The sequence below is a fragment of the Lutjanus erythropterus genome, chromosome 18, assembly GCF_056507025.1.
Source record: "Lutjanus erythropterus isolate fLutEry1 chromosome 18, fLutEry1.hap2, whole genome shotgun sequence".
Classification (NCBI taxonomy): Eukaryota; Metazoa; Chordata; class Actinopteri; order Lutjaniformes; family Lutjanidae; genus Lutjanus; species Lutjanus erythropterus.
In genome coordinates, this window is record NC_139334.1 from 24,307,421 (window position 1) to 24,321,289 (window position 13,869).

Consider the following 13,869-nt stretch of genomic DNA (forward strand, 5'->3'; position numbering starts at 1 on the left):
CTGGCTGAGATAATGACATCTGATTGAGAGCAGCTGGCTGGGCGGGGCCTGTTCAGGATCTAATTCAAAACCATAAACGTTGATGAAAGTTGGCTCAGAGTTTTTGTATGAAGGAGATGGAAACAACAGTCACCGTGCTTCACTAGCTGCACAGTAGTACACTGCACTGTGCTCTGGTGCCTTCAGGTCGACTATAAACAGAGAGCCGTTCTTTGCTTTCCCTCCACTCAAATCTCCAGTGATGTTAAAATGTTCTTTGAAAGACTCCTCATGTTCTTTGTTGTTGTGGTACACATGTCCAATACGTTTCAGAGCTCGCTCTCCATGGGGTTTTTGATACCACTGCATGAGGTAGAAGTCAGTTTTTTCATGGGTGCAGACGAGCTGGACTTGGTCTCCAGGTCGTCTGAGGAGAGCTTGAGGAGTTTGGTCGACTTCAACACCCAGACAAACACCTAGAAAGACAGAAAATCAATCAACTTTGTACAAAAACTGAAGATAAAGTGTTCTTCCTGACTGGTAAAAATGATTACCAATGATCCAAGATAAAAAGAATAATGTTGACATGCTGATCTCCTGTCTGGATGAACACAGAACACTGAGTGGTTCTGTTTACTGTAGACTCTTTATCAACTCCCTCCTACCAAGTGGAAACCAGCTACATGAAATGTCACAGTCCTCCAGCTCCACCTACTGGAATGAAATTTGGTTTCTGATTCACTCGCCAAATATATCGTCACCAGTTTTTGTTCAACTGCTCAGCTTCTCACATCACTGTGTTTGCTGACGGCGCAGAAATACACACCGCTGTCCTCAGGCTGCAAGTCTTTGACAGTAAGAGCCCCGCTCTCTATTTTCTCTTTGGTGGCTGAATATTTGGTTTTAGGGACGTCTCCATAGTCTGACTGTCCACCATAAACTGTGTAGACAATGAAGGTCATGGTCTCCCCTGGACGCTGCCTGTACCAGTACATCTGTGTATGAGATACATCCTTTTTGTGGCTGCAGTTCATCTCTGTAGATTTGAACTCATAACTCCAGCTGATTTCAGGGTGTTGGATCACATCCTGGCAGTGAACTGAGTAGAGAAAATACAAATGTCAGTATTTTTGCTTCAGGTTTTACTTGCAGACATATAAAAAGTGAAACAGATTATCTACTTATAGATATAACAAAACCTACACATCTATTACACTGTTTAGTTCTTGTACCTTGAAGCCACAAAGATGAAAATACAAATGTGATGGGAATCTGAGTCGTCATAGTGATCCTGTTAACATGACATGCAAACATAGTGAATGTCTGAGGCTGCTTTTTATAACAGGAGGTGTGATGTCAAAGACATTACTCCACAGGAAGGACCTCCCATTATAATGCGATTTTATCAGGAGACCAAGATTGGTTAGAGCAGTTTATTCCAGGTGCAAGAGGCTGTAAGCTGTGACACAGAGATGTGGAGGTTTTTGTACTGAGGAGCAGTGATATGTAGCACTGTGTATACTAGCAGCACAGAAGTAAACTGCACTGCTGTTCTGGTTGAGTCCTGCTATTGTTAATGTGCAGGTCTCTCCTGTATTTGCACCCCCTTCTATCTTCATAGTCAGGTTGTGCTCCAGTTTTCCACTGCTTCCAAACAAGTATCCCAGGAGCTGTAGTTCTCTGTTTGACTGTTTGTACCAGAGGATTTGATTATAGTTTGAAATTTTGTGTGAACAGTTGATTTTTGCTTCGTCTCCTTGTTTGCTGTAGATGTCTGGTGGAGTCTGCTGGACTTGGTCAGAGGAAGCTGCTGAAAAAGGATCCCCAAAGCCAACAAATCCAAATACAACATGATCAGAATATTAAACTGGTTGTGCACAAACAAATCTATAAACAGCTTTTGTTGAAAACTTGAATAATGAAAATTGTAAATGTAGAATAATTGTGATGCTGTTACCTGAAACCAGAATTATGTTAAAAGTAATGCTTAGTAATAAGATGATCATGTTTTCTTCAGAGTGTTTGCTTGTATTGAATTATACAAGATCAAAATCATTGTGTCATTGTTCAGTGTACCAGCAGTTTTATCAACTGATTATTTCCTTTTTTTTGAGTAAACCCTCCTATCAGGAAACCAACATGAAGTCATGTAGGGTGGTGTCATAGTTCAGCCTCCTCCTCTTCAACAGGTCTGTAACTTCCTGTGGATCCTCAGTGTTACTGTTACTGCAAATTGATTATTGTGTGATTTCAGTATCAGTGTCAAAAGTTCCATATTAGTTGAGTTTTAGTTCAAATCCACTATTTCAGATAAAATGAAAGGTGTGATTAAAGATAGAGCAGCACATACTGAGAAGAAGGAATACAGGTGCAAGAGGCTGTGAGCTGTAGTACAGACATGAAAATATGTGTGATGAGGTTTTTGTACTGAGGAGCAGTGATATGTAGCACTGTGTACCTCGCAGCACAGAAGTAAACTGCACTGCTGTTCTGGTTGAGTTCTTCAGTTGTTAACGTGCAGGTCTCATCTTTATTTGCACCTCCTTCTATCGTCACATTCACTCCAGGTTCTGTGTTTCCAGTCCCTCCAAACAAGTATCCCAGCAACTGTAGTTCTCCATTTGACTGCTTGTACCAGAGGATTTGGTCATAGTTTTCAATCCTGTGTGAACAGTTGATTTTGGCTCTTTCTTTTGGTTTGATGAGGATGTCAGATGGAGTCTGGTGGACACTGTTAGAGGAGCCTGTTGAAAAAGGATCAACGAAACATCAGACAAAATACAACATGAGCATAAATACTAGTGAATTAAAAAACTAATGAAATAAAATGTAAAATGCTACAAAATGATGCAAGAACATATATAAGCAAATTTTGTTGCATGTTTGAATTAAAATTCTTTGAACCATTTTGATGACATTACCTGAAACCAGAATAGAGTTTAAAGTGATGCAAATCAATAAGATGATCATTGTGAGTATTTGGTTATTTTGCAGAAAATAGGATCAAACTAAGCTCATCAGTTTGTCGTTGCAGTGAAAGAAACATTCATACTGAGTATCTCCAACCTTGTTTTTGAGTAAACCCTCCCAGGTCATGAGGTGGGTGGAGTCATTGTTCATCCTCCTCTTCTACAAATATACATAACTCATGTTAAGCACCTTGAACACACCACTGTCTCTGTGTGAAGATCTGAGTAATGATCCTGAGGAAGAAACAAGGTACTCATAAAACTCTTATGATTTATTATCAATTGTAGCAATGAACACTAAGAAAAGTCATATTCATGCAGAATCCAAATAGAAATTGCATTTTATCTGCCACTGTATCAGAATTGGGTTTTTCCCCCTCTAAATTCAATATTAGTTGAGTTGTAGTTCAAATCCACTATTCCAGATAAAATGAAAGTTGTGATTAAAGATAGAGCAGCACATACTGAGAAGAAGGAATACAGGTGCAAGAGGCTGTGAGCTGTAGTACAGACATGAAAATATGTTTGATGAGGTTTTTGTACTGAGGAGCAGTGATATGTAGCACTGTGTACCTCGCAGCACAGAAGTAAACTGCACTGCTGTTCTGGTTGACTTCTTCAGTTGTTAATGTGCAGATCTCATCTTTATTTGCACCTCCTTCTATCGTCACATTCACTCCATGTTCTAAGTTTTCAGAGCCATAATACATATATCCCAGCAACTGTAGTTCTCCATTTGACTGTTTGTACCAGTGGATTTGGTTAAAGTTTGTGTCGTTGTGTGAACAGTTGATTGTGGCTCTTTCTTTTGGTTTGATGAGGATGTCAGGTGGAGTCTGGTGGACTTGGTCACTGGGAGAGGAACCTGTTAAAAATACATCAATCAAAAACAGGAGACCAAGTATAAGAATGAGCACTTGTAAAATCATAAATATAATAAAAATCACTTACAGATAAAGCAGCAGCACAAAGTATAAAAAAAACTCTTGATGACATTACCTGAAAGCAGAACAATGTTAAAATGAATGCTTAGGAATAAGATGATCATGTTGTCTTTTGTATTTGTATGTTTTTTTCATATGAAAGATATTCTCAGTGTATCAGCAGTTAAAGAGTCTTGAATGAATCTGTTAATGTAGTTGCAGAGACATATAAAGAGTAGGAGTGTCCCTGCAGTGTGTGACATTCTCTGCTTCACCATGTGGGTTTTGATACAGCAGCTAACAGAATCAAAGTGTAACTTGGAGTATTTGTGGTCCTGGAGGTCCCCCTACAGTACATGAGACGAAGGGATGGAGGTGTGCCGACGGTGCTCGTGAGTTTTTGCTCAGCTTTCACATGTGTCTGTATCACTGTGTTCACTCACAGCACAGAAGTACAAGCCTTGATCTCCTGGCTCCAGATCCTTCACTGTGAATGTCCCACTGTGAGCGTCAGGTTTGGTGGTGGAGAATTTCTCCTTGCTGAAACCTGATTCAAAGTCAGGCTCTTTGTTCTCATAAACAAACACTATTTGTTTCATTGCTTCCCCTGGCAGCTGTCTGTACCAGTACATCTGGTAGTAGGTTGGACCCTTTGTTTGGCTGCAGCTCATTGTTGCATTTTCATCCTTGTATTTCCACAGTATGGGGGTCTGGTTGACATCACTCCCATCAATAAAACCTGTATGTTCAATCGAAAAGTTAACAATTATAAACTTTTCCTCAGCGTCTTGGATTCCATCATTATCTGAGGTCACTTCCAACAAATTAACCATAATTAGAAAAAAGCAAACACATGAGGCAATAATTTAAAACTTTAAACTTCTCATCATAAAAGTTTATTGTAAATTACCTGTAGTCCACAGGAAAAGGGTTGACAATGTGAGGAGGTCTTGTTTGATGACCATGTCCGTGTTCTGTCAGACTAAACAGCCACAGAGTCTCGTATAGTTTCACAGATATGACGAGCTGCAGGTGGGAGTGTCACTGCATTAAAATTGTTGGTCTGAAGTCACGTTTCCACCCAGAGTGCCTGGAACTTTAAGTCCCAGGAACTACATCAGTGTTCCCTAGGTTGACTGCTTTGGCGGTCTCATCTTCAGTCTTTTAATTTCCTTTTTTTTTTTTAAATGGTGGCTGAAATAAAATAGTCAAAATAAAATTTTTTAATGCTTGGTTTGGATAGAGACTGGCTGCAGGTGTTCAGAAGCCTGAACATCTTGTTTTTCTGGCAGACAGATGAAGGAGAGTTTTTGTATTGACTTGAGGGAATCTGCAGCACTGTGCTGCCTGGCAGCGCAGAAATACACACCACTGTCATTTAATGCCAGACTGGAAATGCTGAGGCTTGAGTTTTTACCACCGTCTCCATCAAACCTAATTTTCCCTTTCACATCATCCTCGGGGAACGGGGAGTTCAGATTCAGATATCCTAGGTACTTAAACACTCTGTGTCCATATTGTTTGTACCACAGGATGCGCTGAAAAAATTTTGTGAGCAGCTGATCTCACTGGAAACAGATTCACCCGGTCTCTTGATGATGAATGAAGGTGTCTGGAGGATGTTGTTGGTGTTAGAAGCACCTGTGGAAAAAGAATAGATTTTTTTAAACGCTGAAATTATTAGATGTCAGATGTTTTTGCTCAGTTTGGACAGCTCACCTTCATTCCCCGGCAGATGAAGGAAACAAAATATTAAGACCATGAACGTCATAGTAAAGTTTAAACTTCAGACTACTTTCAGATCCTTTCAGCTCGGCGCCTGTGGACGACCGCACAATAATATAACAACAGGAGGTGTCAGTTATCTACATCACAGCTGTTTCAGCAGGGTAGCACTGTGTCGATAATCTCTGGAAGTGGAAGTCTTCAACTATTTCATTAGCAGAAGTTTGTCTCCCTCTGCAGGTGTCAGTGAGCGAAGTTTATGTGAAGTTGGACTCCTGTAATTCATTTTTCTATACACCCCAGGGAAAATTGTTAGGCCTGGTGGGAAGTATCGTTTGACAGGGGCGGGCGGCCAAGTGTCTGTTTTGACAGAGCAATCGACTCAAGGTTGGGCGCTGTAGTTTCTGTGATAACATGATTATGGCCAGAATCATGGAATTTAAAAAAAAAAAGCCATAACACAGATTTTATAGGACCCTCCATTAAGTCAGTACAGAGTTTCACAAAGAATCCGTTGTTTTCAACAGCAAAAGAAACTGCGACTTTCTTCACTTGTTAAAATTAAACAGGATCGAAAATGACTCGTCTCTTGCCGTAAGGTCCTCTGGGGGACACCGGAAGGGGAGGGACTTTGCATCTCTGTAGTGCATTCACATTTTCTCTGGTGAGCTTTCCAACCATCATAGCTATTTTGCCAACCGAGCCGCCCCACTGTGACTGTGGATAAAAAAACCCCATCTAGTTGGCGGATCAATTTAGGGCCAGTGGGCCGCCGAGCTTTCAGTACACTGGGGGAAACTCTGCATGGCTTGTAGTGATTGCAGGTCAGACTGTGGGAGACAATATTTAACATACTGATCACGGACACATAAAAATAAAACCTGTAACTAATTTTGTTTCTCTACACTTTATTTATTCATTTTTTTTCATGCCTTGCTCAAGTTCAAGCTCATGATAAGAGGGTACGAGTGCTTTCAGAGGTTTGTCACTGAATTTGACTGAATGAGTTCAGGTGTGCACTTATTCTTTATCATTTGCTGGTAATATTTCAAACAAAAATGTCAACTGTATCCAGCCCTATAAATATCATATTTAGGTAATTTAGCTCTTGTGAGTTTTGGAACTTGTTGTAATGTTTTATCTCAACGATTGAATTACGTTTTCAAACAACCTTAAGATATCAGTGCTGCAGTTTCAGTAATAACAGTTCGTATTAGAACTTTGATGATTAATTAGTCGATCGAAAGAAAATTAAGCAAAATATTAAGCAAAATTGTAAAAATATTTGCTCTAATGTAATGATTTTCTGCTTTTATGATAGTCAGTTAAAAGTCTGTGGGTTTTGTGCTTTTGGTTGGACGAAAGAAGCAATTTGAAGACAACACTTTGCGCTCTGGGTAATTGTGATGACAATTTTTGACTTTTTACAGACTAAGCAATCAAAGGATGAATGGTGAAAATAATTGGCACATGAATCAATAATGAAAATAATCATTTGTTGGAGCCATAGTAAGTGTGTTGATATAGGATGAAGAGAAATTCTAACACAGAGGTTTTTGAGCAGTGTTTCCAGTTAACTGTGCCACTGTGGTCCCTGCCTCACAGCACAGAAATACAAGCCTGCGTCTTCTGGCTCCAGATTCTTCACTCTGAACGTCCCACTGTGAGCGTCAGGTTTGGTAGCTGAGTATTTCTCTCGGCTGAAATCTCCAAAGTCGTGATCTTCGGTTCCAACTATTGTGAACACGATGAGTTTCATCGTTTCACCCGGCCGCTGTTTGTACCAGTACATCTGGTAATAAAGAGAGCCTTTGGTGTGGCTACAGTCTATTGTTGTACTGTTACCCTTGTGCTCCCACAGCATGGAGGGCTGGGTGACATCGCTCCCATCAGTAAAACCTGTGTTCATTACAGGAAAGGTTAGCATGTGGGAACCACTGTCAACTTCTGCTGTTAAGCCTGATAAATGGTGAGATTAGTTTTTGTCTACTTTACCTTTTATCCAAAACAGGAGTAGAAATAAGAAGAGGAGATCATGTTTAATAAAGTTCATGTTTGAAGGAGTCTCAACTGTCGGTGTAGTCACAGAGATATGAAGAGATGCTGGTGGGAGTGTCAGTATCATCTGTGACGTTCTCTGATCCTGTTAGCTGCTGTATGAACTCAGCAGCCTCACAGCCTGAGAAGGAGGTGCTCTGTAGTCAGTAGGTACAGAAGTGGGTACCTCTGTATGTCTTGTCAGACATATTCTGAACTGTGAAATGCCCTACAAATTAAAAAAATATATATATTATACTTATTAATTATTATACTGGCATACAGAGAAAAATATGACATTATTTCCATTACATAGGTGACAGTCGGGGCAACCCTGCAGACACCACAAAGCCCGTCTGAAAAAGATATTTTAAACCTACGCAGACCAAATGATCCAACACGTCCACTTTGGCAAAACATCTCGCGATAGACATGCTGGCCTGTTCAAGGAATTCAAAGAGCAACAGGTTGGTTAGCTAGTGTAATAAATAACGTAATAACACACCCCCAAATATAAGTCAAATGAGGGATGAAGAGCAAACCTTTTCACCATCTGACTTTGATGAGGCAAGTTGGCTTTTTAGCTGGTTTACCAATGTGGCATGTCTCATGTTAACGCAACGTTCACACTTGTAACTTTACCTTAACTTTCAAGCTGCTAAAATCAGACACGTGTCACATCAATTCCTGAGAGCCTCCTTGCTGGTTGGAGACATGTAACCATAGTAACCTGTGCCAACAATAAACTAAGTGAAAAAAAGTTATAGTACACCTGGCAAAGTGAAACCGTACTTACATTTAAATGAAGACATTTTGACATTACATCAGAGCTGTCTTATTTGCTGTCTACCTTTATATATTATGTTGTTGCTGTTGCCATCACTACAGTATTGCATTGTGGGATATTTATGTAGTGTCCAGTCCTTGCATACTGTAATATTTATCCAGAAATAGTGGGTGCCTCTCCTACTATTTGTTTTATGCTAAGGTTTCAGACATATTAGCCCACTAAATAACATGTCGGTATGGAATTTAGGATGCAGCCATAGAAGATATTTTTAAAACAAAAGATGATTCTTGTTTATTTCTACAGTGAGGGAAAAATAATCAACGTGATCGAGTAGAGTTTGAAATTCTTTATTCTTACATAAACCTGAAACAGACAGCATGATGCAGGAATGTCTCAGGGGGCTTTACAATTCATACAGTGTTCAGCATCCCCTGTGCTGCAGGGCCTTGAAAGAGTAAGGATAAACTCCCCCAAAAAAAACTTTAAGCAGGGGGAAGGGAGAGCCACAGAGGAGGGATTCCCCTCAGGATAGATGCAATGTGCAATAAATGTAGCATGTACAGAACAGCAAAATCACAAAAAATACAGTGAGTGAAAACAGAATTTAAAAGTTGATTTTACATACATATCATAATTCTATGTCTGTCCTCTGCAGTGGCCCTATCGTTCTTTCTCTCTGCCCCCTTTTCTGTATAAAATCTATTAAAAAAAATAAATAAATGACAAAGAAAAGCAGCAAATCCTTACATTTAAGAAGTCAGAACCAACAAATGTTTGACATTTTCACTTGAAAGCTGACTGAATCGATTATCAAAATAGTTGGTCATTTACTTTCTTTTGATCAACTCACTGATTAATTGAATAATCATTGCAGCTCTATTTCTGATGCTAATGAGAAAAGTTCACAGTAAACTTCACATAGTCACAGTGTCAGAAGAGGTCAAAATGATGTCAGAACAGCTGATAAAATCTTCACAGGCTCTGTTTAGGCAGAGGCAGGCTGCAGGTGTTCAGGAGACTCAACGTCTGCCAGGCAGACAGACGAAGCAGAGTTTTTGTATTGACTTGAAGGGAATCTGCAGCACTGTGCTGACTGGCAGCGCAGAAATACACACTGCTGTCATTCAACTGAAGATCAGAAATGGTGAAGCTTGTAAGTTTACGTCCATCTCCACTGAGGCTGATTTTTCCTTGCATGCCATCCTCGTAAAGCGGGGAGTTCGTATTCATGAGTCCCAGGAACTTTAGACCCTTGTGTTCGTCTTGTTTATACCAGAGAATAACGTCATAATATTGGATGTTGTGTGAACAGTTGATCCCAATGGGAGCAGATTCACCAATTTTCCTAATGATGGAAGGAGGTGTTTGGAGGACACTGTTTGTTTTAGAGGCACCTGTTGAAAAAGCAGACTGGTTGTTAAATACAGAAATCATAAACTATGAAACGTCTTACTCATTTGTGGAGTATTCTAGTATTTCTCACCCTTATTCCCTGGCAAATGAAGAAAACAGAACAAAAAGACAATGAAGATCATGTTAACCCGTTTGAGACTCTGCTATCAGCTTCACTGTCGGGTCCTGCGAGCGCTCCTGCGGACGAAGAGTTCATCACAGTTAAGAGTGCAATGAACAGGGGAGGTGTCAGAGAGGAGCCCACAGGGAGGGAGTAGCATTACCTTGATATGGTAGTCAGTGGATGTACAGTAGCTTTCATTTGTTGACGTTTGTTTCCCCCTGCTGGCAAGATGTTGCTTTAGTTTGGTATTTACATTACCAACAGTGGAAGGTATTTCAGTTCAGTCATGCAGTTTGTGGAAGTGTCACATGACTCTGCACTCAGCTCTACTCTTGACTTATATACCTTTGGACAGTCTGTGTAATATTTAATTCATTTTAAGGTGTGGTCCTCTCAGTGTTGCCCTGGTCTCCTCATGAGCAAAGACACTCAATAACATTTTGCTCACCATTAAACCTACATCAGGCCTTTATTCTGAAATGGGTCAGTGCTGTTTTCATTATAGTAATGAATTGTATTTTTTATACTGAACTGTTTTTTTGCATCATTCTTCTACTGTTGCTGATACTATCCTGCATCCAGTGTGCATGGAATACCGCAAAACTTTTGTAAAAGTTTTTATTTGTCAATAAAAATAAAAAGCCTACACTTCCTTCACATGGCGATTAAAAGAGCGTGACCAACAGTGCAAGTGTAAGACTGTTTTAGCCAGCTATAGAACCTTATGTCTCATTTATGTCTGGCTCCCTGCAGCCTAACCAGTCTCTAATGTGCTTCTTACTGGTTTTTAACAGACGACATCACATCACCCCAATCCTGGCTTCCCTCCGTTGGCTTCCTGTACATTTTAGAATTGATTTTAAGATTTTTCCGATCACTTTTAAAAGCCTGTCTGGGTCTGGCCCCTAAGCTACATAGCTGAAATGTTAACCCGTTGTGAGCCAGTACGCAGCCTTAGATCCTCGGGGCCCTCCTGGCTGGTCCAAAGTCGAGGCTTAAATCTAAAGGTTACGGCGTTTTCTCCATCAGGGCCCCTCGACTTTGGAACGACCTGCCTGAAGAGATATGGCTTGCAGAATCAGTGACATTTATTTGCACTTCTTATTGACATTACATGATGTTGTCTTATTTCATTCCTTTATTATTTATATTGACTTGACAACATCATGTCTCTGTAATCTCTACCCTCTTTATTTTAATGTATGTCACATTTTGCTAGTTTTACTGCTCTTATTTTTTTTTTTTTTTTTACTGTGCTGTGTTGTTTTTCTTTGTTTTAAGTGTTTTTGCTTGTGTCTTCTTTACTTCAATTTTAGCTTCCTCCTGTTTGGCCCTCTGTTGTTATTTTGCTTCCTTGGTATCCTGCTCTTGTGCTCTTTGTTTTATCTCAAAGCACTTTGTAAACTTGTTTTTTAAAGGTTCTGTATAAATAAAGTTATTATTATTACTAATATAATGTGACCCCCGTGAAAAATAATTGCCCACCCCGTCTCCAGAGTTACATATTCAGCCAGTTTGTGTCATTATCAGGTCTCACAGGCTGTCAGTTTCTTCCTGCCAGTATATTTTAAATTCTGACCACAGATGCATAAAAACAGAATCTGTTATTCTTTATTTTAGGGATGAACGATAAATATTGGGACAGATAAATTATCAACAAGTATTGGCCTATCCAGCTATAATGGTCTATGTTGGTATCAGCATGTATTGACTGTACTAATATCTGATTGTCAAAGCAAGACATTTGAAGAGTCAGAACTAGAGCTGCAACTATTAATTGATTATTAATCAACAATTAAATTAATCGCCAACTATTTTAATTATTGATAATGGTTCTGGTTTCTTTACTCCTCTGTGACAGTAAACTGAAAATCTTTGGGCTGTTGCAGAATATTTACAATAATTTTGTACTTTTGCTTGTAGATGTTTAAGTCAATAATGCAGCGTACAGATCTTTTAGTACTTTACCTTTTATCCAGAGCAGAAATAGTAGCAAGCTGGTGAGACAATGTCTGGTGCTGTCCATGTTGAGAAAGTCAGAGTCGAACAATAACTGTCAGTGTAGTTACAGAGACAGAGAGCTGCAGGTGGGAGTGTCATTTATTGTGTGCTGTTTGATCACAATGCATCATGGTGAATTTGTGGTCCTCGAGGTCCCCCTACTGCACATGAGATTATTAGTTTTGGAGGCAGCGGTAGAAATGGTGCACTGGGGTTTTTGTTCAGCTTTCACATGTGTCTGTATCACTGTGTCCGCTCACAGCACAGAAGTACAAGCCTTGATCTTCTGGCACCAGATTCTTCACAATGAAAGCTCCATTCTCGCCATCAGGTTTGTCGGCTCCAAATTTCTCTTGGCTGAAATTGCCAAAGTCTTTGCTGGCGGGTGATGTGAACACTATTAGTTCCATTGTTTCTCCTGGCAGTTGTCTGTACCAGTACATCTGGAAATATATGCCACCCTTTGTGTGGCTGCAGTTTATTGTTGCACTTTTACCCTTGTCTTTCCACAGTGCAGCAGGTTGGTTGACAGAATTTCCATCAATCAGTCCTATATAAAAATAAGGGATACAAATTTTACAATCAAATCATTTTTGAATGCTTTATCTTCTGACATAACTTGCCTTTAAAATAATGATTCATGATGATGATGAACAAGTGTAACAAGTCAAAAACATGACCAGACATGTTTATTTAAAACTTTTATTAATAAATCAGGATCCACAGTAAATTACCTGTCGTCCAAAGCATGAGGACTGATAATCTGAGGAGGTCTTGTTTATTGATGACAATATCCATGATCTGTCAGACAGTGACTGCCAGAGTCTCTCATAGATTTACAGATGTTAAGAGCTGCAGGTGGGAGTGTCACTGGATTGTATGATGCATCCTTTGAACTTCTGTAGGCGAGTCTTTAAATGAGAGTAAACGTGGTGTTGGAGGTCCCCCTATAGTCCATCACTCCCATCTGCATCCATTATAATTCCTGTCTAACACTGACAAACTTTTTGTCAGTGATGATAAATGATTTGGTTTGAGTAATTAAAAAAAGATGGCCAAATTCTTTGATTTGAACTTCTTAAATGTGAATATTTTCTGGTTTCCTTACTCCCCTCTGATAGTAAACTGAATATCTTTTGGTTGCTGACAAAACAAGACATTTGAGGACATCATCTTAGATTTTGATCATCACTTTTCATCATTTTCTGACATTTTCTGTACCAAACGACTGATTGATTGATGGATAAAATAAATGACAGATTAATTGATTGTAGTCAGAACTATTTTTGTAGTAGTAGTGCTGTCAGTCAGATTTGGTTCAGTCAGAGCTATGAAATATTAAATCATTTGTCTGTACTCACACATCTTAGCCTTTCTGACCCTCAGGTGTGTATAAACTACAGGTTCTATGAATTTCTTCTTAAAATACAAAAGTGTGAAATTATCAGTTTTCCTATTGGTATCGGCCGTGAGAAGAAGGTAATTATTGGCTATCGGTATTGGGTGAAAAAAGAGTGGTTTTATTATCACAACAGCTAAATTTGGTAAACAGAACCTCATTATGATGCTGTCAGCTGTAGAGATGTCTGCTGTCTCTTGAATATAAAAATTAAAAAACTCAACAGCAATATTGGAGAGAAGGCAGACGTCTCCACAGCTGATGTCTCAGCAACTCACACCAAAACAGCATAGATGAATAAATAGTGCTACAGGTAAAATGAAAAATGTGTATTTTTGAGATCTCAAAAAGTATTTTTTACAGGGTCATGCAATCTTAATTTGTATGTGTTGTGCACGTAGAGGAGCTCTGATGCAGAGGATTTTGTGCAGCTCTGCAAGTCAGCTGTGCCACTGTGAGGCTGACTGACAGCACAGAAATACAAGCTTTTATCTCCAGACTCTAATTTCTTCACCGTGAATGTCCCACTC

General features: G+C 39.4%; 1 long non-coding RNA gene and 1 gene segment (V, D, J or C); one reads left to right on the forward strand and one right to left on the reverse strand.

Annotated features, from left to right (window-relative positions):
* Positions 1 to 13,869, forward strand: part of LOC146311111 (uncharacterized) — a 93,396-nt gene that overhangs the window by 47,655 nt on the left and 31,872 nt on the right. The gene's annotated exons all lie outside the window — the stretch shown is intronic.
* Positions 5,095 to 5,642, reverse strand: LOC146311114 (T cell receptor beta variable 16-like). The segment is given in 3 exon segments: positions 5,095 to 5,409; positions 5,448 to 5,512; positions 5,591 to 5,642. Coding segments are annotated over 3 exon segments (432 nt in total).